This window comes from Bufo gargarizans, chromosome 1, assembly GCF_014858855.1.
Source record: "Bufo gargarizans isolate SCDJY-AF-19 chromosome 1, ASM1485885v1, whole genome shotgun sequence".
NCBI lineage: Eukaryota > Metazoa > Chordata > Amphibia > Anura > Bufonidae > Bufo > Bufo gargarizans.
Genome location: NC_058080.1, coordinates 277337174 through 277355578, shown reverse-complemented (window position 1 = coordinate 277355578; position 18405 = coordinate 277337174). Strand labels below are relative to the sequence as shown.

At 42.3% G+C, this 18405-nt stretch overlaps 1 protein-coding gene across 8 annotated transcripts in view; it reads left to right on the top strand.

Moving 5' to 3' along the window:
* Nucleotides 1-18405, top strand: part of PTPN13 (protein tyrosine phosphatase non-receptor type 13) — a 192425-nt gene that overhangs the window by 145362 nt on the left and 28658 nt on the right. For all 8 annotated transcript variants that reach the window (XM_044303829.1, XM_044303821.1, XM_044303805.1 and 5 more), the window contains 8 exons: nt 3405-3558; nt 6253-6467; nt 9626-9724; nt 11460-11830; nt 12546-12705; nt 13256-13414; nt 13557-13728; nt 13822-14032. In XM_044303829.1, coding sequence (XP_044159764.1) covers nt 3405-3558; nt 6253-6467; nt 9626-9724; nt 11460-11830; nt 12546-12705; nt 13256-13414; nt 13557-13728; nt 13822-14032 — 1541 coding nt within the window. The remainder of the gene's footprint in view (nt 1-3404; nt 3559-6252; nt 6468-9625; nt 9725-11459; nt 11831-12545; nt 12706-13255; nt 13415-13556; nt 13729-13821; nt 14033-18405) is intronic.

Here is an 18405-nt window from a genome sequence, read left to right as displayed (position 1 = left end):
ACATGGCTGATTTTGTTTCACTAAATAGCATTGCTTTGATGACAAGCACATAGATTTCTGTAAATCCCATTCAGGTAAATGGAGCTCATTTTCAGTTGCCGAAATTTCTGCAACAAAAACTGCTGCATGTGAAGGCACACTAATGGGTTTTGAATCACAGGAGTAGACCCTAGTGGCAAGTGATTAGCTCCAAAGGCAGCCAGGTGGGTATTTTCCCCCTCTATCTTTGGGGCCCATAATAGTATCAGAGATCGGGCCCACCGGAGGATGCCCTGGTACTCTGGTGAGCCAGTCCCACGCCGAATGTTACTGTTTTCTCCTGTTATTCTTTCTAACCCTATGGTTGTCTTCTGGACTACGGTTAAGGCCTTGTTTCAACGCAGATGAAATGCAGTGCTAAATATGAATATGCATAGTCTTATATTCATATTTATGTCTGTATTCATCTCTATATTTTATTTCCTTTTCTTTTTATTCCACATGAGGAAAACCAGAGCGTGCTGTGTGTAGTGTTGCAATGAGTAACGTTGACTTTGTAGTTAGAATCTTGCAAAAGGTGTCTTCACTTTTGTAACGGTTTCTCTTCTGTTTCCACTATGTCCATTTTATGGCAACATATGGAAGGCATTACATTTTACACCCATAGAGTGGGTTCAGATTTTACTGTCAAATTGCAGATGTTTGCCTTGATTTGTTTGTGTGGACCCTTTCTTAGAAGAGCTCACCAACCATAAACTGATCAGCTGAAATCTATGTGGGAGAATCTGTCAGCTAGTCTTCAATTCCCAAGCAGTACCACCTAAGAGGATATTAAAGGGGTTATGTCATCTCGAACATTGGTGGCATATAGCTAGGATATGCCACCAATGTCTGATAGCTGCAGGTCCCACCTCTAAAAGGGAGCTCATAATGTGAAGAAGAGCAGACCGCACATGCATGGACTCCCGAAAATAGCAGATTGCTAGAGTCATCCCCATCGAAGTGAACGGAGGGATGGCTGTGCTTGTGCAGTGCACTTCCCATTCGTTTTTATGGGACTTTCAAAAATAGCCAAGCACTACCATATAAATGAATAGAAGGCTTCCATGCATGCAGAGTCTGCTCTCCCTCACTTGAGGGCTTTGTTTTAGAGATAGCTGCTGGTCTCAGAGGTGGAACCAGCAGCTGACAGACATGGGTGGCATATCCCAGCTATATGCCAACAATGCTTGAGTTGATACAACCCCTTTTAAGTCTTATACAGTTTCCTTTAAATGGAATGTGTCATCAGAAAATGAACCTGTTTAAAAAAGCATCCCACAAAAATGTTATACTCTGACCTGTTAGAAAGGTACCGTATATGCCGGCGTATAAGACGACCCCCAACTTTTACACTGAAAATATAGAGTTTGGGATATACTCGCCGTATAAGACTACCCCTTTTTCAACACACAGCAGTACATTACTGCATCCCACCACCATCCCTGGGTACCTCTGCCATCCCTGAATCCCACCACCATCCCTGGGTACCACTGCCATCCCTGCATCCCACCACCATCCCTGCATCCCACCACCATCCCTAGATACCACTGCCATCCCATGGTATCACCACCATCCCTGCATCCCACCACCTTCCTTGTCCTCCCTCCCTGCCTCCCAGACCCTAAACATGTGCCACCTATACCCTGAACATGTTTTTGTTATGTTATTCTTCATATTCACATTCACATATGCACATCTGCGCCGCACTTAGATACGCCGCACGGAGATCTCGCACATGCGCAGGAGCGAGATGCGAGCGGCCGTGAGGATCCCGTGTATCCATGCTCGCTGCATGAAATCTCGCACATGCGTAGGAGCAAGATGCGAGCGGCCGGGAGGATGGCGGTACAAGGAGCATACAAGGTACAGAGCAGGGGGGAGGCATACAAGGTACAGAGCAGGGAGCGGTATAAGAGGTACAGAGCAGGGGGGGCATATGCCGTGGGTTACATCACAGCTCTCAGCTGCTGGGGATCCCAGGCAATAGCCTGGGCTCTCTCTGTTGATAATTCAGGCGTCCCGGCACTGCAGCGCCCGCCATACCCGGCGTATAAGACGACCCCCGACTTTTGAGAAGATTTTCATGTGTTAAAAAGTAGTCTTATACGCAGGAATATACAGTACATGATGTAATCTGTAGTGAAAGTTATTTTCTTACCAGTGGCTGTATATGTTAGTTATAACCTCCCTTCTCATTCTCAGCTGTGTCATGTGACCAACAATCAGACTTTCCAAAAAATACAACATCTTATCTGTGGACAGGAAGTCAGTTTCTCTATGTATTCCTATGGGATTCTCAATGCAAGTCTCATAGGAATGAATAGAGATGTAACTGCACTACAAATATATAAATGGACCATACAAAAAATACGGTAAAAAACAGTTTAATGTCAAATGCCCTCAAAAGACAAGGGGGCACTGCCTCCGACTGGGGAAGAAAAAGTTCAGTCTCCAGAAGAGTCATAGCTTCTTTACTGTAAGAACTGTGAATCTGTGGAATAGACTTCCTCAGGATGTGGTCACAGCAGGAACAGTGGACGGTTTTAAAAAGGGTTTAGATACATGAAACAACATTAATGCTTTTGAAAACATGTAGAAATCGGAGTCTCGCTTCCTTCTGGGATTCGCGTCCCCACCTATCCCTTGGTTGAACTTCATGGACTTATGTCTTTTTTTTTCAACTGTATTATGTAACTGACTTCCTGTCCTGTGTCAGTTGGAGAGGCAGAGTGTTGGTCACATGACACAGCTGAGGATCAGAGAGAAGGGGATAACTCACAAATACAGTCATAGGGAAGAAGATTACATTCACTACAGATTACGTAATGTACCTTTCTAAGAGTTCAATAAAAAACAATTGTAGGAGTGATACTTTAAATCACATTTTTATGCTAAACATATTTTCATATTTTTTTAGAATGTTTGAGTTTAAAAAAATAAATAAATTCCGCTGTCACTATAAAGGGGATGGCAGAAATCTGGTCACTCCCCGGTAAATATGCCTAGAATTAAACGTTTTTGTCCTGCCGATTCCCAGTATTCTATGCCGGAACAGCCTGCTGGTATGAAACTAGCCTTAGTAGGTCTGATTTTGATAGAAGCTAGTAAACCTGTAAACTCGATGAGAACAGGTAAAGGTACTGTCACCTATAGATCTGGCCATATTATCCATTATACCCTGGTGCATCTGTTTTCTGTATGATAGCAGGGTGCACCTGATCCACATAGTAAGAACATATGTTTAGGAATGACTTGGTATAAAAGTGTTATTATAAATTGTACTTATAATACTATGTACTATATATATATATATATATATATATATATATATATATATATATATTATAATAATAATAATAATAATATATTAGTTATTGTTGCAGGTGGTAACGCTGCTGCTTGAAAAAGGGCAGCTCCCAGCTGTTAACGTCCATGCCCCCGTCACTCCTCAGTGCACCCAACCTAACCAGGCAGATGCCAGCAAGCTGCAGAACAAAAAGACTACTACACCCACAGAATACAGCTTTGTTACTGACGGTGAGGATACATAGACTACCTAGTCATCTATTGCTGCTTCTGCATTACTTTTGTCCTAGGAAGACAATTACAGATGGAGCGGAGATGCTGGTTTCTGGCTTCTTTGCTGAACAGAATAGCGAAAAAGCCAGAAACAGACAGAAAGCAGCTCAAAATGGAGCCCAACAAAGAATCCTTTGAACGCTGTTTGACCCATTGAAGTGACTGTACCCATCCCAATATATGTTTGAACACCATTTTTGGGGGGGTTTTCAGATGTATACCCTCAACAGAAATCGCTATCTATGGCTAGAACGTCTAAATCTGTGTTGAGCTTTTTTTTTTGGAGCTACATAAGTCCTTGTCCCTATACTACAGTTCTTTTCAACAGAAGGGCTAACAGTTCTGTAATAAAGTTCTAGCTTTGGGTGGCGCAGCTTTTCCAGTAGAAGAATGCACTTGTGCTGGCACAGAGCAGTGAAGGGGAAATGCTCCTCCCCGTCACATTGAGCAATTACACTGAAAAGACGCTGCGCAGCAAGTTTTCTGACTATAATCAATACCATGTGTCAGAAAGAGAACATCGCCTCTGCCCTGCAAAATGTCAGCACAGGAATGATTTGTGTTTAAAGCTCACGCCTGTCTAGCTTTCCAAGCACTACTGCTTTACATCAGGCTGGCTTATTAATCCTACTATTCTATGCAGATGCAGCAGAGCTGACTTATCATTCTTTAGGGCATCATGGGTTCTTGATCATAATAACTGTGTTATGACAATGAAGTAGGTTTACCTGAAGTCCTATGAAAAAGCAGATAGCAACAGCTCTGCTTCATGTGTGATCCATTTTAAAGAGCAGAAAATGGACCCTAACACAGATATAGATATAACTTATTAGTGTCTAGCACCTTAAATGGGTAAACCAATCTGAGACAATAGGGGCATATCGCTAGAATTTGTCCCCATTGTCTGGTAGGTGCAGGTCCCACGAAAATAGAACGGAGCAGGGAAGGTGGTGGCCAGAGGACTGCAGGTTTCCCCGGGTCCAGCCACCACCAATCACTCTCCCTATAGTAGTAAATGGGAACGCACCGTGGGCACTCCTCCCATTCATTTCTATGGGGCCGACGGAAAAAGCCGACCCAGCGCTCGGCTATTTTCGGCATCCCCATAGAAATGAATGGAGGGCGGCTGCACATGCGCAGTGCTTCCTCCACAACTTTCAAGGTTCCGTTCTCCGTGTAGAGGTGGGACCTGCACCTATGAGACAATAGTGGCATATCCTAGCGATATGCCACCATTGTCTGAGATGTGAAAACCCCTTTAAGGTGATCGTACACATTAAATGAACATCAGTTGAACCTGCCAATTGGACCATCTACTGTGTATGGCAGTGTCCTGGCTTCACCAATGGGCGGCTGGTGCCCTGCCTAGCAGCAGGCACAATGTCATAACCTCATCGCGTAATAGAGCGCAGAGATTGGGGAATGATGATCTCCCGGCCTGTGTCATCTTGTGCTCAGTTGAACAAGTGCGATGACTGTCAACGTCCCGCCATTAGCAGGTTCTGGGGAGAACAGGATGAGCTCCATTTACGAGGGGAACAGGGCAAGGTGAGTGATTTGTCTTTATTTTAACAGCACAGCTTTATTATTATTAGGGGGCATTCTACTGTGTGGGGGGGGGCACTCAGTGGGCATAACGACTGTGTGGAAACACTAAGAGGGCATACCAACTGTGTGGGGATGCCCTAGGTACTCGTAGGCATTGCTACTAACTGCAACCTGCTACATTTTCCACTGTCACTTAATAACACTGCAATTAGATGGCAAAATTAAGATCATTTATACCTCGTTAGTTATCACAGCAATAAAAGCAAGGAATGCATATAAAGGAGCAGCCTTTCTCACTGCCCATTTGGGCTTCCTGTGATATTGTACAGTGCATTTGGAAAGTCTCCAGACTGTTGCAGCCTTGTGCGAAAACAAAAAAAAACTAAAAACCTTTATTCTCGTCAATCTGAACTAAATACCTGGTAAGGACAGAGTGAAAACAGGATGTTAGAAATCTTCATTTAAAAGGAAAAGCTAAAATCTTGCATTGACATAAGTATTCAGTCCCTACCAGTACTTGGTTGAAGGAACTTTGGCAGCGATTACAGCCTTCTGTCTTCTGGGTACCATGCCAAAGGGTTTATATTTTTGGTTTGGGGATTTTCTGCCATTCTTCTATGCAGATCCTCTCAAAACCTGTCAGGTTGGATGGGGACCATCGGTGGTGAGCCATTTTCACATCTCTCCAGAGATGTTTGATTGGGTTCATGTCAGGGCTATGGCTGGGTCACTCAAGGACATGATGAGGACAGGTGGGGAGAAAACTTGATTTATTTTAATTTTAGCACAAGGCCTCAACATAATAAAATGTGAAAAAAGTTAAGGGGTCTGAAGACTTTCTGAACGCACTGTGAGGTTGAGCAGTCTGCTCTACACAATCCTAGCTAACACCACCCCCTAGTGGTGGTCCACAATATTTTCACTTTATAATCAGTCTAGTATGAAAACTCCTGCCGCAATAATATTGAAATAGAAGAAATCAATTACCTTCATAGCGTTATTTTTTCTGTTTGATAGAAGAAAAGCACTCAAATCCACAGAAAAACTGCTTTTCACTGCCTGGTATAAATGATTCATTTTATCTTTCTTCGTTTCATGTTGCAGAAAATATGTTTGAAGTCAAACTGGTGAAGAATAGCTCTGGGTTGGGCTTCAGCATTTCTCGTGAAGAAAACCTCATTCCTGGTCAGGTAGGATCAAGCATAGTGCGGGTGAAGAAGCTCTTCCCAGGTCAACCAGCTTCAGAAAGTGGCAAAATAAATGTTGGCGATGTGATCCTTAAGGTGAATGGAGCTTCACTGAAAGGACTTAGTCAGCAGGTAAAGAAGCACTTTAAAAAAAATATATATAATTGCCTTCATTGATATATAATGAAATTTTTTTTTTTTTTTATTAGCATCTGCATTTGTCTAGAACAGTGTTTCCCAACCAGTGTGCCTCCAGCTGTTGCAAAACTACAACTCCCAGCATGCCTGGACAGCCTTTGGCTGTGCGGGCATGCTGGGAGTTGTAGTTTTGTAACAGCTGGAGGCACACTGGTTGGGAAACACTGGTCTAGAACATATATCTATCTGTCTGTCTAGTTTTCTAATAATCATATATTTATCTATCTTCCATGTTACTGTCTAGCTATCTGTCTTTCTAATTATTTATCTGTTACTCTATCTTTCTAATAATCATATATTTTCTACATTTCTGTCTATCTAGCAAGCTAGCTATCTTTTATGTTTCTGTCTTTCGGTCACTATGTATATCTGTTAGTTTAGCTTTCTAATCATATATTTATCTATCTGTCTATTTATCTAATAATCATATTTATTTATCGGTTTATCTTTTACCTTTATATCCATCTGTTTCTTTTGAATTATCTGTCTTCTTTGTTTGTCTATCTATCAGATCTATCTATCTATTGGACATATAAAATATAAGAAAAAGAACTGGATCGCACATCCTCAATACTATGCTTTTATCTAAACTGCTTCTCAGCATAATTAACATTTGCTTCTCAGCGCAATACAGGGAGTGCAGAATTATTAGGCAAGTTGTATTTTTGAGGATTAATTTTATTATTGAACAACAACCATGTTCTCAATGAACCCAAAAAACTCATTAATATCAAAGCTGAATATTTTTGGAAGTAGTTTTTAGTTTGTTTTTAGTTTTAGCTATTTTAGGGGGATATCTGTGTGTGCAGGTGACTATTACTGTGCATAATTATTAGGCCACTTAACAAAAAACAAATATATACCCTTTTCAATTATTTATTTTTACCAGTGAAACCAATATAACATCTCAACATTCACAAATATACATTTCTGACATTCAAAAACAAAAACAAATCAGTGACCAATATAGCCACCTTTCTTTGCAAGGACACTCAGAAGCCTGCCATCCATGGATTCTGTCAGTGTTTTGATCTGTTCACCATCAACATTGCGTGCAGCAGCAACCACAGCCTCCCAGACACTGTTCAGAGAGGTGTACTGTTTTCCCTCCTTGTAAATCTCACATTTGATGATGGACCACAGGTTCTCAATGGGGTTCAGATCAGGTGAACATGGAGGCCATGTCATTAGATTTTCTTCTTTTATACCCTTTCTTGCCAGCCACGCTGTGGAGTACTTGGACGCGTGTGATGGAGCATTGTCCTGCATGAAAATCATGTTTTTCTTGAAGGATGCAAACTTCTTCCTGTACCACTGCTTGAAGAAGGTGTCTTCCAGAAACTGGCAGTAGGACTGGGAGTTGAGCTTGACTCCATCCTCAACCCGAAAAGGCCCCACAAGCTCATCTTTGATGATACCAGCCCAAACCAGTACTCCACCTCCACCTTGCTGGCGTCTGAGTCGGACTGGAGCTCTCTGCCCTTTACCAATCCAGCCACGGGCCCATCCATCTGGCCCATCAAGACTCACTCTCATTTCATCAGTCCATAAAACCTTAGAAAAATCAGTCTTGAGATATTTCTTGGCCCAGTCTTGACGTTTCAGCTTGTGTGTCTTGTTCAGTGGTGGTCGTCTTTCAGCCTTTCTTACCTTGGCCATGTCTCTGAGTATTGCACACCTTGTGCTTTTGGGCACTCCAGTGATGTTGCAGCTCTGAAATATGGCCAAACTGGTGGCAAGTGGCATCTTGGCAGCTGCACGCTTGACTTTTCTCAGTTCATGGGCAGTTATTTTGCGCCTTGGTTTTTCCACACGCTTCTTGCGACCCTGTTGACTATTTTGAATGAAACGCTTGATTGTTCAATGATCACGCTTCAGAAGCTTTGCAATTTTAAGAGTGCTGCATCCCTCTGCAAGATATCTCACTATTTTAGACTTTTCTGAGCCTGTCAAGTCCTTCTTTTGACCCATTTTGCCAAAGGAAAGGAAGTTGCCTAATAATTATGCACACCTGATATAGGGTGTTGATGTCATTAGACCACACCCCTTCTCATTACAGAGATGCACATCACCTAATATGCTTAATTGGTAGTAGGCATTCGAGCCTATACAGCTTGGAGTAAGACAACATGCATAAAGAGGATGATGTGGTCAAAATACTCATTTGCCTAATAATTCTGCACTCCCTGTATATAGTATACCTACCCCTATGCTACATATAGTACATGAGGCATTAGTATACAATTTGATCAAAAAGCATAGGCCCACTCGCCTCGACAAGGTTGCCTCTTTGAATGGGACCCTAACCTAAGTATGGTGCAGCACTGCACGGCGACCACCAACGCAGCAGCACCGCCCCAGCAGGCAGCAGGACCCAGAAGCCAAACAGCACCCCCGCTGTCTGGCAAAGCCACCTTAGCACTGGGCCCCACCAACCCATCGGGACAGCACCAAGGCAAAAAATGACCGCCGTGCATTACTGCACCATGTGAACAGGTGTGGAACCGACCCCATCACATTCTCTCACCATGTGAACAGGTATGGAACTCGCCCTGTAACTCTCAGGAACTCCAACTGAGAGGTAGGAATTTGTACCCTAATGCAGTCTCCTGATGGGTTGGAGGGGCCCAGTGCCAAGGTGGCTTTGCCAGACAGCGCGGGTGCTGTTTGGCTTCTGGGTCCTGCTGCCTGCCGTCTCCTGATGGGGTGCTGCTGCTGCGTTGGTGGTCGCCGTGCAGTGCTGCGCCATACTTAGGTTAGGGTCCCATTCAATGAGGCAACCTTGTCGCGGTGAGTGGGTCTATGCTTTTTGATCAAATTTTATACTAATGCCTCATGTACTATATGTAGCATAGGGGTAGGTATACTATATATTGCGCTGAGAAGCGATGTTAATTATGCAGAGAAGCAGTTTAGATAAAAGCATAGTATTGAGGATGTGCGATCCAGTTCTTTTTTTTATATTTTACATATCTATCTATTTGTCTATCTATCTCTTATATGTCATTATTATCATCAAGGTGGCTAAGCTTTTTGTTCTTTCCTTGCATGTAAAACCATCAACGATATACTGTCGTTTGTCTCCTTTATAGGAAGTCATTTCTGCTTTGAGAGGAACCTCTCCAGAAGTCACCTTGCTGATGTGCAGGCCGCCCAGTGGTTTATTGCCAGAGATCAGTTCTGTAATCCAGGTAAGAAAACAGTACATGGGTTGTGTCCTCTCATGTTACACACACCAGACCAAAACACTAAGTAATATGCATTTGGATAAAATTAACACTATGCACCAAATATGCAACCTTAAAGAAGAACTCCCGCAAAAAATTTGATTCTCTGACCTGTTAGAAAAGTCCATGATGTAAACTGTAGTGAAGGTAATCTTCTTACCAGTTGTCTGTATTTGTGAGTTATAACCTCCCTTCTGATCCTCAGCTGTGTCATGTGACCAGCACTCTGAATTTCCAAATAACACAGCATCTTATGTGTGGACAGGAAGTCAGTTACTCTATGTATTCCTATGACAGCCTCAATGTCCGTCTCATAGGAATGAATAGAGAAGTAATTGACTTCCTGTCCTGTGTCAGTTGGAGAGGCAGAGTGTTGTCCACATGACACAACTGAGGATCAGAAGGGAGGTTATAACTCACAAATACAGTCACTGGTGAGAAGATTATCTACACTACAGTTTACGTCATGTACCTTTCTAACAGGTCAGAGAATAAAAATAAATGTATTGTCTCACTTCAGCAAATGGCATTTATCATGTAGAGACAGTTAATACTAGGCACTTACTAATGTATTGTGATTGGCATGGCCACTGCTGCTGGATTGCAGTGTGGTTGTAAACATGGAAACGAGAAGGGTAAAATGAGGTGAAAAAATGAATGAAGCCAGCAAAGGAAGCAATATAGACAATCAAAATAAAGTGCTTTGTATTAACTTTACATGATACATTTTATTTGCTGAGAAAACCCCTTTAAGACTAAATTCTGCAATATTCATACAGTTACTTGTCTAACCACTTGAGGACCCTGAGATTTTCCATTTTTGCATTTTCGTTTTTCACTCCCCGCTTTCCCATAGTCCTACATTTTTTATTTTTCCCTTCACATAGCCTTATAATGGCTTATTTTTTGCGAGACAAGTTGTACTTTCTAATGGCACCATTTATGGTTGCATACCATGTAGAAGGAAGCGGAAAAAAAATCCAAATGGGGTAGAATTGGGAAAAAAACGCATAAAGTGTTGTTGTGTTTTTTTTTTTTTTTACACTGTATACCATGTGGTAAAATTGACCTGTGATCTTCATTCTCCAGGTCTGTACGGTTACAGCGATACCACACTTGTATAATTTTTCTTGCGTTTTAATACTGAAAAAACATTTCTTTACCTTTTGAACTTTTTTTTTTTTTTATCTTTTATTTTTCTTTTACTTTAAGTCAACTTGGGTGACAATAACATTGTGTTCATTGATGGCTAAATAGCCATAATTGAAAACATCATTTGCACTATACCAATACAATGCTGCCACCTAGTGGCCTGTATTGGTATATTCCTGAAATAGAAATGTATTTCAGAGATATAACAGGTTCCCCGATCTCCGTTAGGGAACGCTGTTACCGGAGCGGAAGCGCCCGACTTCTGCTTCCGGACTGATCAGATGCCATGGTCACATTTGACCACGGCATCTGAAGGGTAAAATGTATGCGATCAGCCTTATGGCTGATCGCATACATGTGCTGCAGGTCTCTGCTATTTAAAATAGAAACCCCGCGGCTATGGTGCCCGCAGCACATGCGAGCGGGCGCCATGTTTGGGAATAGGACTTCCGCCATACATATACGGCGAAGGTCTTTAAGGGGTTATTAGTTTGATTTATGTTTGATGGTTTAGTAAATGTAATATTTGCATGTAATTTTTTTGCAGACACCATTGAACTCCCCGCAGCAAACTACACCACAAGGCAGCAAGAGTGGTGCTAATCATTTCTTTGCTCAGGATCCAGAGGATATCTCCGACCATGATGACAGTGAGGAGGTCAATGACACAAGTGCTAGGAGGCTAAAAAACCCTTCTAGGAGGGATAGCTATAGTGATAGTAGTGAGACGGATGATGAAGACTTTATACCCGTACAAGAGGAGACATCAGCATGGAATGCTACAGTCTACCAGACACCTAATGCTTCGCGGGCTGCGCCCCACACCCAGTGTGATACCTCTGACATCCAGGAAGAAACAATTCGTTCCAGCTTTTACACTCCAGAGCAGACTCCTTATAAACCACAGCTAGCCGACAGGTGAGAAATTATCACAGGATAAGGGATAACTATTAGATTGGTGGGGTCCTACCATTGGGACTTCCACCAATCATGGAAATGGGAACCCTGTACCCCTTTGGCCCCCCTGAAATTAACTGAATGGCAAGTCGGTCATGTGCATTGCCACTCCATTTCTGCAGGAGTTCCGGGAATAGTTGATTGCTGAACTCGCGTAGAGATAAATGTAGTGGCGGTTCAGATGCCCAACCTTCCACTCATTTCCAGGGACCCAAGGGATACGGAGTCCCTATTCTCGTGATCAGTGGGGGCTCACATAGGTTCACATATGCGGCAAGCAACCCCAGTAGTCTGTTCTGGGAGAGGAACAGACTGCAGGATCTATCATATCCGGCATAGCCAGATACTGTTGCACACCGCCAAATCCCCACCGACTGCAATATGATCTGATGGGAATCTGGCTGCTTTCCGTCATGCAGCAGTATTTTTCTGTCCAAAAGCCGACATTTATGCCCGAATGCAGCTGGATGTCTATCTGATCTCATTATAGGCAATGGGGATCCGACAGTGTATGTCAGTATCCGGCTACACCGGATATGGTAATTCCGGTAATCTGTTCTGCTGGTACAGGCTACTGGAGTTGGTTGCAAAATATGTGAACCTACCCCTGTATGTCTATTTATCACATGGAATATAGTGCATTTTAAAAACATATTTACTAATTTCTCACCTGCAGCAGTCCTCCTTCTCCAGTTTCACTAGATGTGACCCCAACCCACAGTGCCAGTATTCCTCCGGTCCTCCTTTCTGAAGAGTACTTATCTAATTCTAAGACATTTGTTGATGACCAGTCAGCATTTAATCTAGGACTGAAGGACTTGGAAGACTATGAGCCAGTAAGTCATCCTAAGCTCCTCATCACCTTTTTTGTTATCTGTAGACTATTGCCATTGGTAAATAACTAATTTCCATGTGAACATCAAGGATAAGACTATAATTTCCTGGTGAATAGATATATATACACATACACACACACTCTTACAGTTTGGCAGTTAGTATCACATGATCAAAATACAGGAGCTTTTTTTGCACCTGTATTAGGGGCTCACATTCCTCCTTAGCCACAGGTTTGATGACTCAGACTAACAGCATCCTAGATCCTTCTGATGCTGTATAGTCACTTGACCTGCAGTCATTCCAGAATTTGCATCCATTGTAGGGGTGCAAAAATATACCCATATTTTGCTTATAGGAAACCAGCCTTAATCCCAGTTTCAGGTCCAAACCACATTCAATGAATTTATAATTTCTTATTTCCATTTAATTACATAATCTCCAGTATATTAAATTTTTACTGTCAGAACTCAGTAGGTCTTCCTTGAGAATTTCCGAGTGCATGTACCGCATTGTTATGTAAAACTCCCTTTATATCCCGTGTTTCTGTAGGAGGTGGAGCTTCATGTCACACTGACCAAATCAGAGAAGGGGAGCCTAGGATTTACCGTAACCAAGGCCAGTGACTGCATTGGATGTTATATTCATGATATCATTCAAGATCCTGCCAAAAGTGATGGACGTCTACAGCCTGGGGATCGGCTTATAAAAGTGAGAAGTCTTTTTTGTTTTGTGAGACTTTCTTAAAATGTGGATATGTTTACGCACATAAATGATTAACCTTTACTGCCTTTCTTTTCCACATTCTCATTTTTTTTAATTCTTGTTAATTTTTAATCTCCCATATCATTAGGTTAATGATGTAGATGTGTCTAATATGAGCCATACTGAAGCAGTGAATCTACTGAGGGCAGCTCCAAAAACTGTCCGCCTTGTACTTGGCCGTGTACTGGAGATCCCTAAGCCACAGGTGCCTTCTCATCTCCTGCCTGATATTACGCTTCCATGCAACAAAGGCATTCTGGGTAAGGTTCTAACAGAGGTAATATGATCAACTTGCTGTATATTCTGTTCCTGTTTGGTGGCATTTAACTTCATTGTAATATTATTTCACCTAGGTCTTAATCTCTCTGGAGGTCCAAACAGCCCTTCCCAGGTGATATATGTGGAAGATATCAAACCAGGCTCCGTGGCTGATCAGGAGGGAACCTTGAGACCACTAGACATCATACATTACATAAATGGAGAAAGCACTTCAAACATGACACTAGAGGAAGTAAAACATATTCTGGAATCTTCTCTTCCAGTAGTAGTTTTGAAGGCTACCAGGTAAGAACCCATCTACTGCTGCCCTCATGAAGAGTTTAACTAGCGGTAATGGGAGCAGACAGATGTGGTTAGACTGCATAGTGGCTATGGACACCTTTTGAGGACAATTTTTTTAATCATTGCATTCTACTAATTATGAGCAAAAATCTTTTTTTCAATTGGTCTTTATAAAAAAAAAAAAAAAAATTCAACAGTTCTTGCACTACAGGGGTTAACTGAGAGTGTATGTGCAGTTTCTATGTACATTGAGTCCCATTATACAGCAGAGCTACCGGCTCAGTCTGTAAGGATACTTTCACACTAGCGTTATTCTTTTCCGGCATTGAGTTCTGTCCTAGGGGCTCAATACCGGAAAAGAACTGATCAGTTTTATCCTAATATATTCTGAATGGAGAGCAATCCATTTTATGATGCATCAGGATCTCTACAGTTCAGTCTTTTTGACTTTTCAGGATGGAGATAATACTGCCACATGCTGCGGTTTTATCTCCGTTCAAAATTCCGGAACACTTGCCGGCATTTTTTCCCATTGAAATTCATTAATGCCAGATCTGGCCCCGAGTGTTCCGACAAAACGGATCTGGCATTGCGGTCTGCACATGCTCAGACTGCAAAAAATGTGGAAAAAAATAAATGCCGGATTCGTTTTTCCAGATGACACTGGAGAGACGGATCCGGCATTTCAATGCATTTGTCATACGGACGAGGATCCTGATCCGTCTGAAAAATGCCATCAGTTTGCATACGTTTTGACTGATCCGGCAGGCAGTTCCGGCAATGGAACTGCCTGCTGGAATCCTCTGCTGCAAGTGTGAAAGTACCCTAACCCTGTTCTTTGAACTCTCCACAGCTCTTAAATACTCATTACAGCTCAATGCTTTGCACACTAATAGGAATATGACTTAAATAAGTGTTGAGTTTCAGGAGATCACAGATAAGGGATTCACATGAGCTGTCAGATGAAGGGATTCAATGTAAACACAAAGCCTAATGATCTGCAGATACAGATTACGCAGTTATACTGGGAAAGTAGCTGACATTTTTAATAAAGACCAATTAAAAATAATTTTTTTAGCCCAAAATAACTAGAATACAATCCTAAAATAAATTGCCCCCGAAGGTGCCCATAGCCTTTAAAGTGAATTTTACATTTTGTTTTATTTGTAGATACATATTCCTGTACTAATTAATGAGCTGATCACCTGATGAATGAGCGAAACGCTTGTTCATCGGGTGATCCTGTCGTCATGCAGGCACATCAATCATCGTTTCTGGGCAGCATATTGTGTGGTCTATTGCCCAGAAACAATGATTCTCCATGGGGACGAGTGATCACAATAGTGATCCCTCGTCCTGATACTGTGAATGAGATCGATGTGTGTAAATACAGCGGTCTCCTTCACTGAGCGAGCAGCCGACTGTTGGGAAGGAACGCTTCCTTCCCGACAATCACCTGTACATTGGAGCATCTAAACCCACCTTAAATGTATCTTTATAGTGATAGGTACATTGTTTTCCTAGTACACCCAGGCGTGAGGATAGGTTTTGAGTTTTTTGAGGATAGGGCAACCTCTTTAAAAATACAATGCTGGCTGCCTGCACCCTCCACTTCAGGAAGCATGTTATCTTTTAAAAAGACACTGCCATGAAAATGTTTTATTACATATTAACAGGATATCATTTTTTGAAGTCGCTCCATGTATTCCATTTCCTGCCCTGGTTCTTAACGTCCTCATTTGTTTGGACAAACAGCCTTGCTTGACTTTCTAGTTTAGGCTACGTTCACATATGCATTGTGAACTCCGGCAGCCTGTTCTGGCAAAGGAGAAGAATGCTCCAGCATAGCTGGATGCTGCCGCAAACCACTGTATCCCCATTGACTAATGGGATCTAAGCTTTCTGACACTAATGCTGGTGTTTGGCTAAACAAAAAGTCATCACTACAGGACTATAGACTACAAGTCTATGAGACTCACATCATGGCCTTCATAAACTTTCATAGAACAGTCGGGAACAGAGTTGTTTTCTCCTGCAGTAAAGTAGCCAGAAAGGGGTTGCTTGTGTAGGTTACTTTTGGGGGGCACAAGAAAAATGGATTGCTTGTTTAAACCCATGTAACCTTATCAAAAGATGCTGTAAAAGAGGCCCCTTTCATAGCATTAGCATTATATTGATTTATGATGCTATGTAACCGTTAGAGGTCTGGAATATATTGGATAACACTGACATAATACTGTCAGTGTTATCCAATACATTCCAGAACTGTAAGAGTTATATAGCATCATAAATCAATATAATGCTATGCGACCACGGCAGTGCTGGAAGTTCAGGACGGGTGATGCACTGCGGACCCTCAGCGTGACACTCGCTCATTTGAAAGGGGCCTTAGTCGAATATAGGGAAGAAAGGGATGCAAATGAGCTCTTAACAAGCTCTGCCTCTAATTCTACCAGATGTAAGGCAGCTATCTTAGAAGTCAATGTTTGACCCTTTAGGCTGGTTTCACACGGGCGTTGCGGGAAAAGGTGCACGATTTTTCCGTGCGAGAGCAAAACATTGTAATGCGTTTTGCACGCGCGTGAGAAAAATCGGCATGTTTGGTACCCAAACCCGAACTTCTTCACCGAAGTTCGGGTTTGGGTTAGGTATTCTGTAGGTTGTATTATTTTCCCTTATAACATGGTTATAAGGGAAAATAATAGCATTCTGAATACAGAATGCATAGTACAATAGGGCTGGAGGGGTTAAAAAAAATAAAAAATATAACTTAACTCCCCTTAATCCACTTGATCGCGCAGCCCGGCTTCTCTTCTGTCTTCTTCTTTGCTGTGTGCAGGAAAAGGACCTGTGGTGACGTCACTCCAGTCATCACATGGTCTGTCACATGATCTTTTACCATGGTGATGGATCATGTGATGACCGGAGTGACGTCACCACAGGTCCTTTTCCTGCACACAGCAAAGAAGAAGACAGAAGAGATGCCGGGCTGCGCGAGCAAGTGGATTAAGGAGAGTTAAACATTTTTATTTTTTTTAACCCCTCCAGCCCTATTGTACTATGCATTCTGTATTCAGAATGCTATTATTTTCCCTTAATTATCGGGTCTCCATCCAGATCGTCTCCTAGCAACCGTGCATGAAAATCGCACCGCATACGCACTTGCGATTTTTCACGCAGCCCCATTCACTTCTATGGTGCCTGCTTTGCGTGGAAAACGCACAATATAGAGCATGCTGCGATTTTCACGCAACGCACAAGTGATGCGTGAAAATCACCGCTCGTGTGCACAGCCCCATAGAAATGAATTGGTCAGGATTCAGTGCTGGTGCAATGCGTTCACATCGCGCATTGCACCCGCGTGGAATACTCGCCCGTTTGAAAGGGGCCTTAAATAGACCTTGAAACCTGACTTTGATAATAAATACGTGAGCACCTCATCTGCAGACTGGTGTTTCGGGGTGATTTCCCCTCATCAGTCTAGAGCAGAGAGTACTGGCTTGACTGGGTGAGAGGTCTGTCAGGATTTGGGGGGTACTATCTCTCCTTGGGGAGAGAGCTCCTTAATCAGCGTGAGGAGACTTATAGGCCATACATGCTATTTAAAGGGTCAAACGCTGATTTATAGAATCGCTGCCTTACATCTGGTGGAATTGGAGGCAGAGCTTGTAAAGAGCTTATTTGCATCCCTTTCTTCCCAAAATTCCAATATCAGATTGGCGGGGGTCCGACAAGTGTAATTACAAGCCGTCCCAATCACTTCTATGGGATTGTTCGTCGTTCCTATACACTTGAATAGGAAGGAGCGTCCCATAGAAGTGAATGCGATGGCTTAGCTGTAACTACACTGCTCACCACTGTGATGTCGACGGTGAGCAGGTGAAGAATGAAAGGAAAGTGGCATTCGCATGGAACGCGGTCTTCTCTTCAACCAGCCAATCAGTGGAGGTGCAGGGTGTTGGACTCCTGCCGGAGTAGGTCATCAGTATTAAAATCCCGGAAAACCCCTTTAAACAATAGATAATTTTCTGATGATACAATGTAGACTGCTTACTGCAATATTATAGGGTTTATTGTGTCCATGGGTACAATTTGGCATTAAGAATAAAGATCAAGCAGATTTGCTGCAGTCTTATCATTGCTTGCATGCTATCCAACACTAGACAAGGATGATAACATCAGAGATTATATGAATATATAACTACACTACTCTTTACATAATTTTATGACCAACCATTGTAGTACAGTAAAGGGTATTAGGCTCATCTAAAAATCAACTCAACTAATTTAGTAATGGAAATGACAGAACTATAGTTTAGCAGGTTGGCACGCTTTTCTTGATTACTTAGGCCCTGTTCACATATGTCCAATAATCT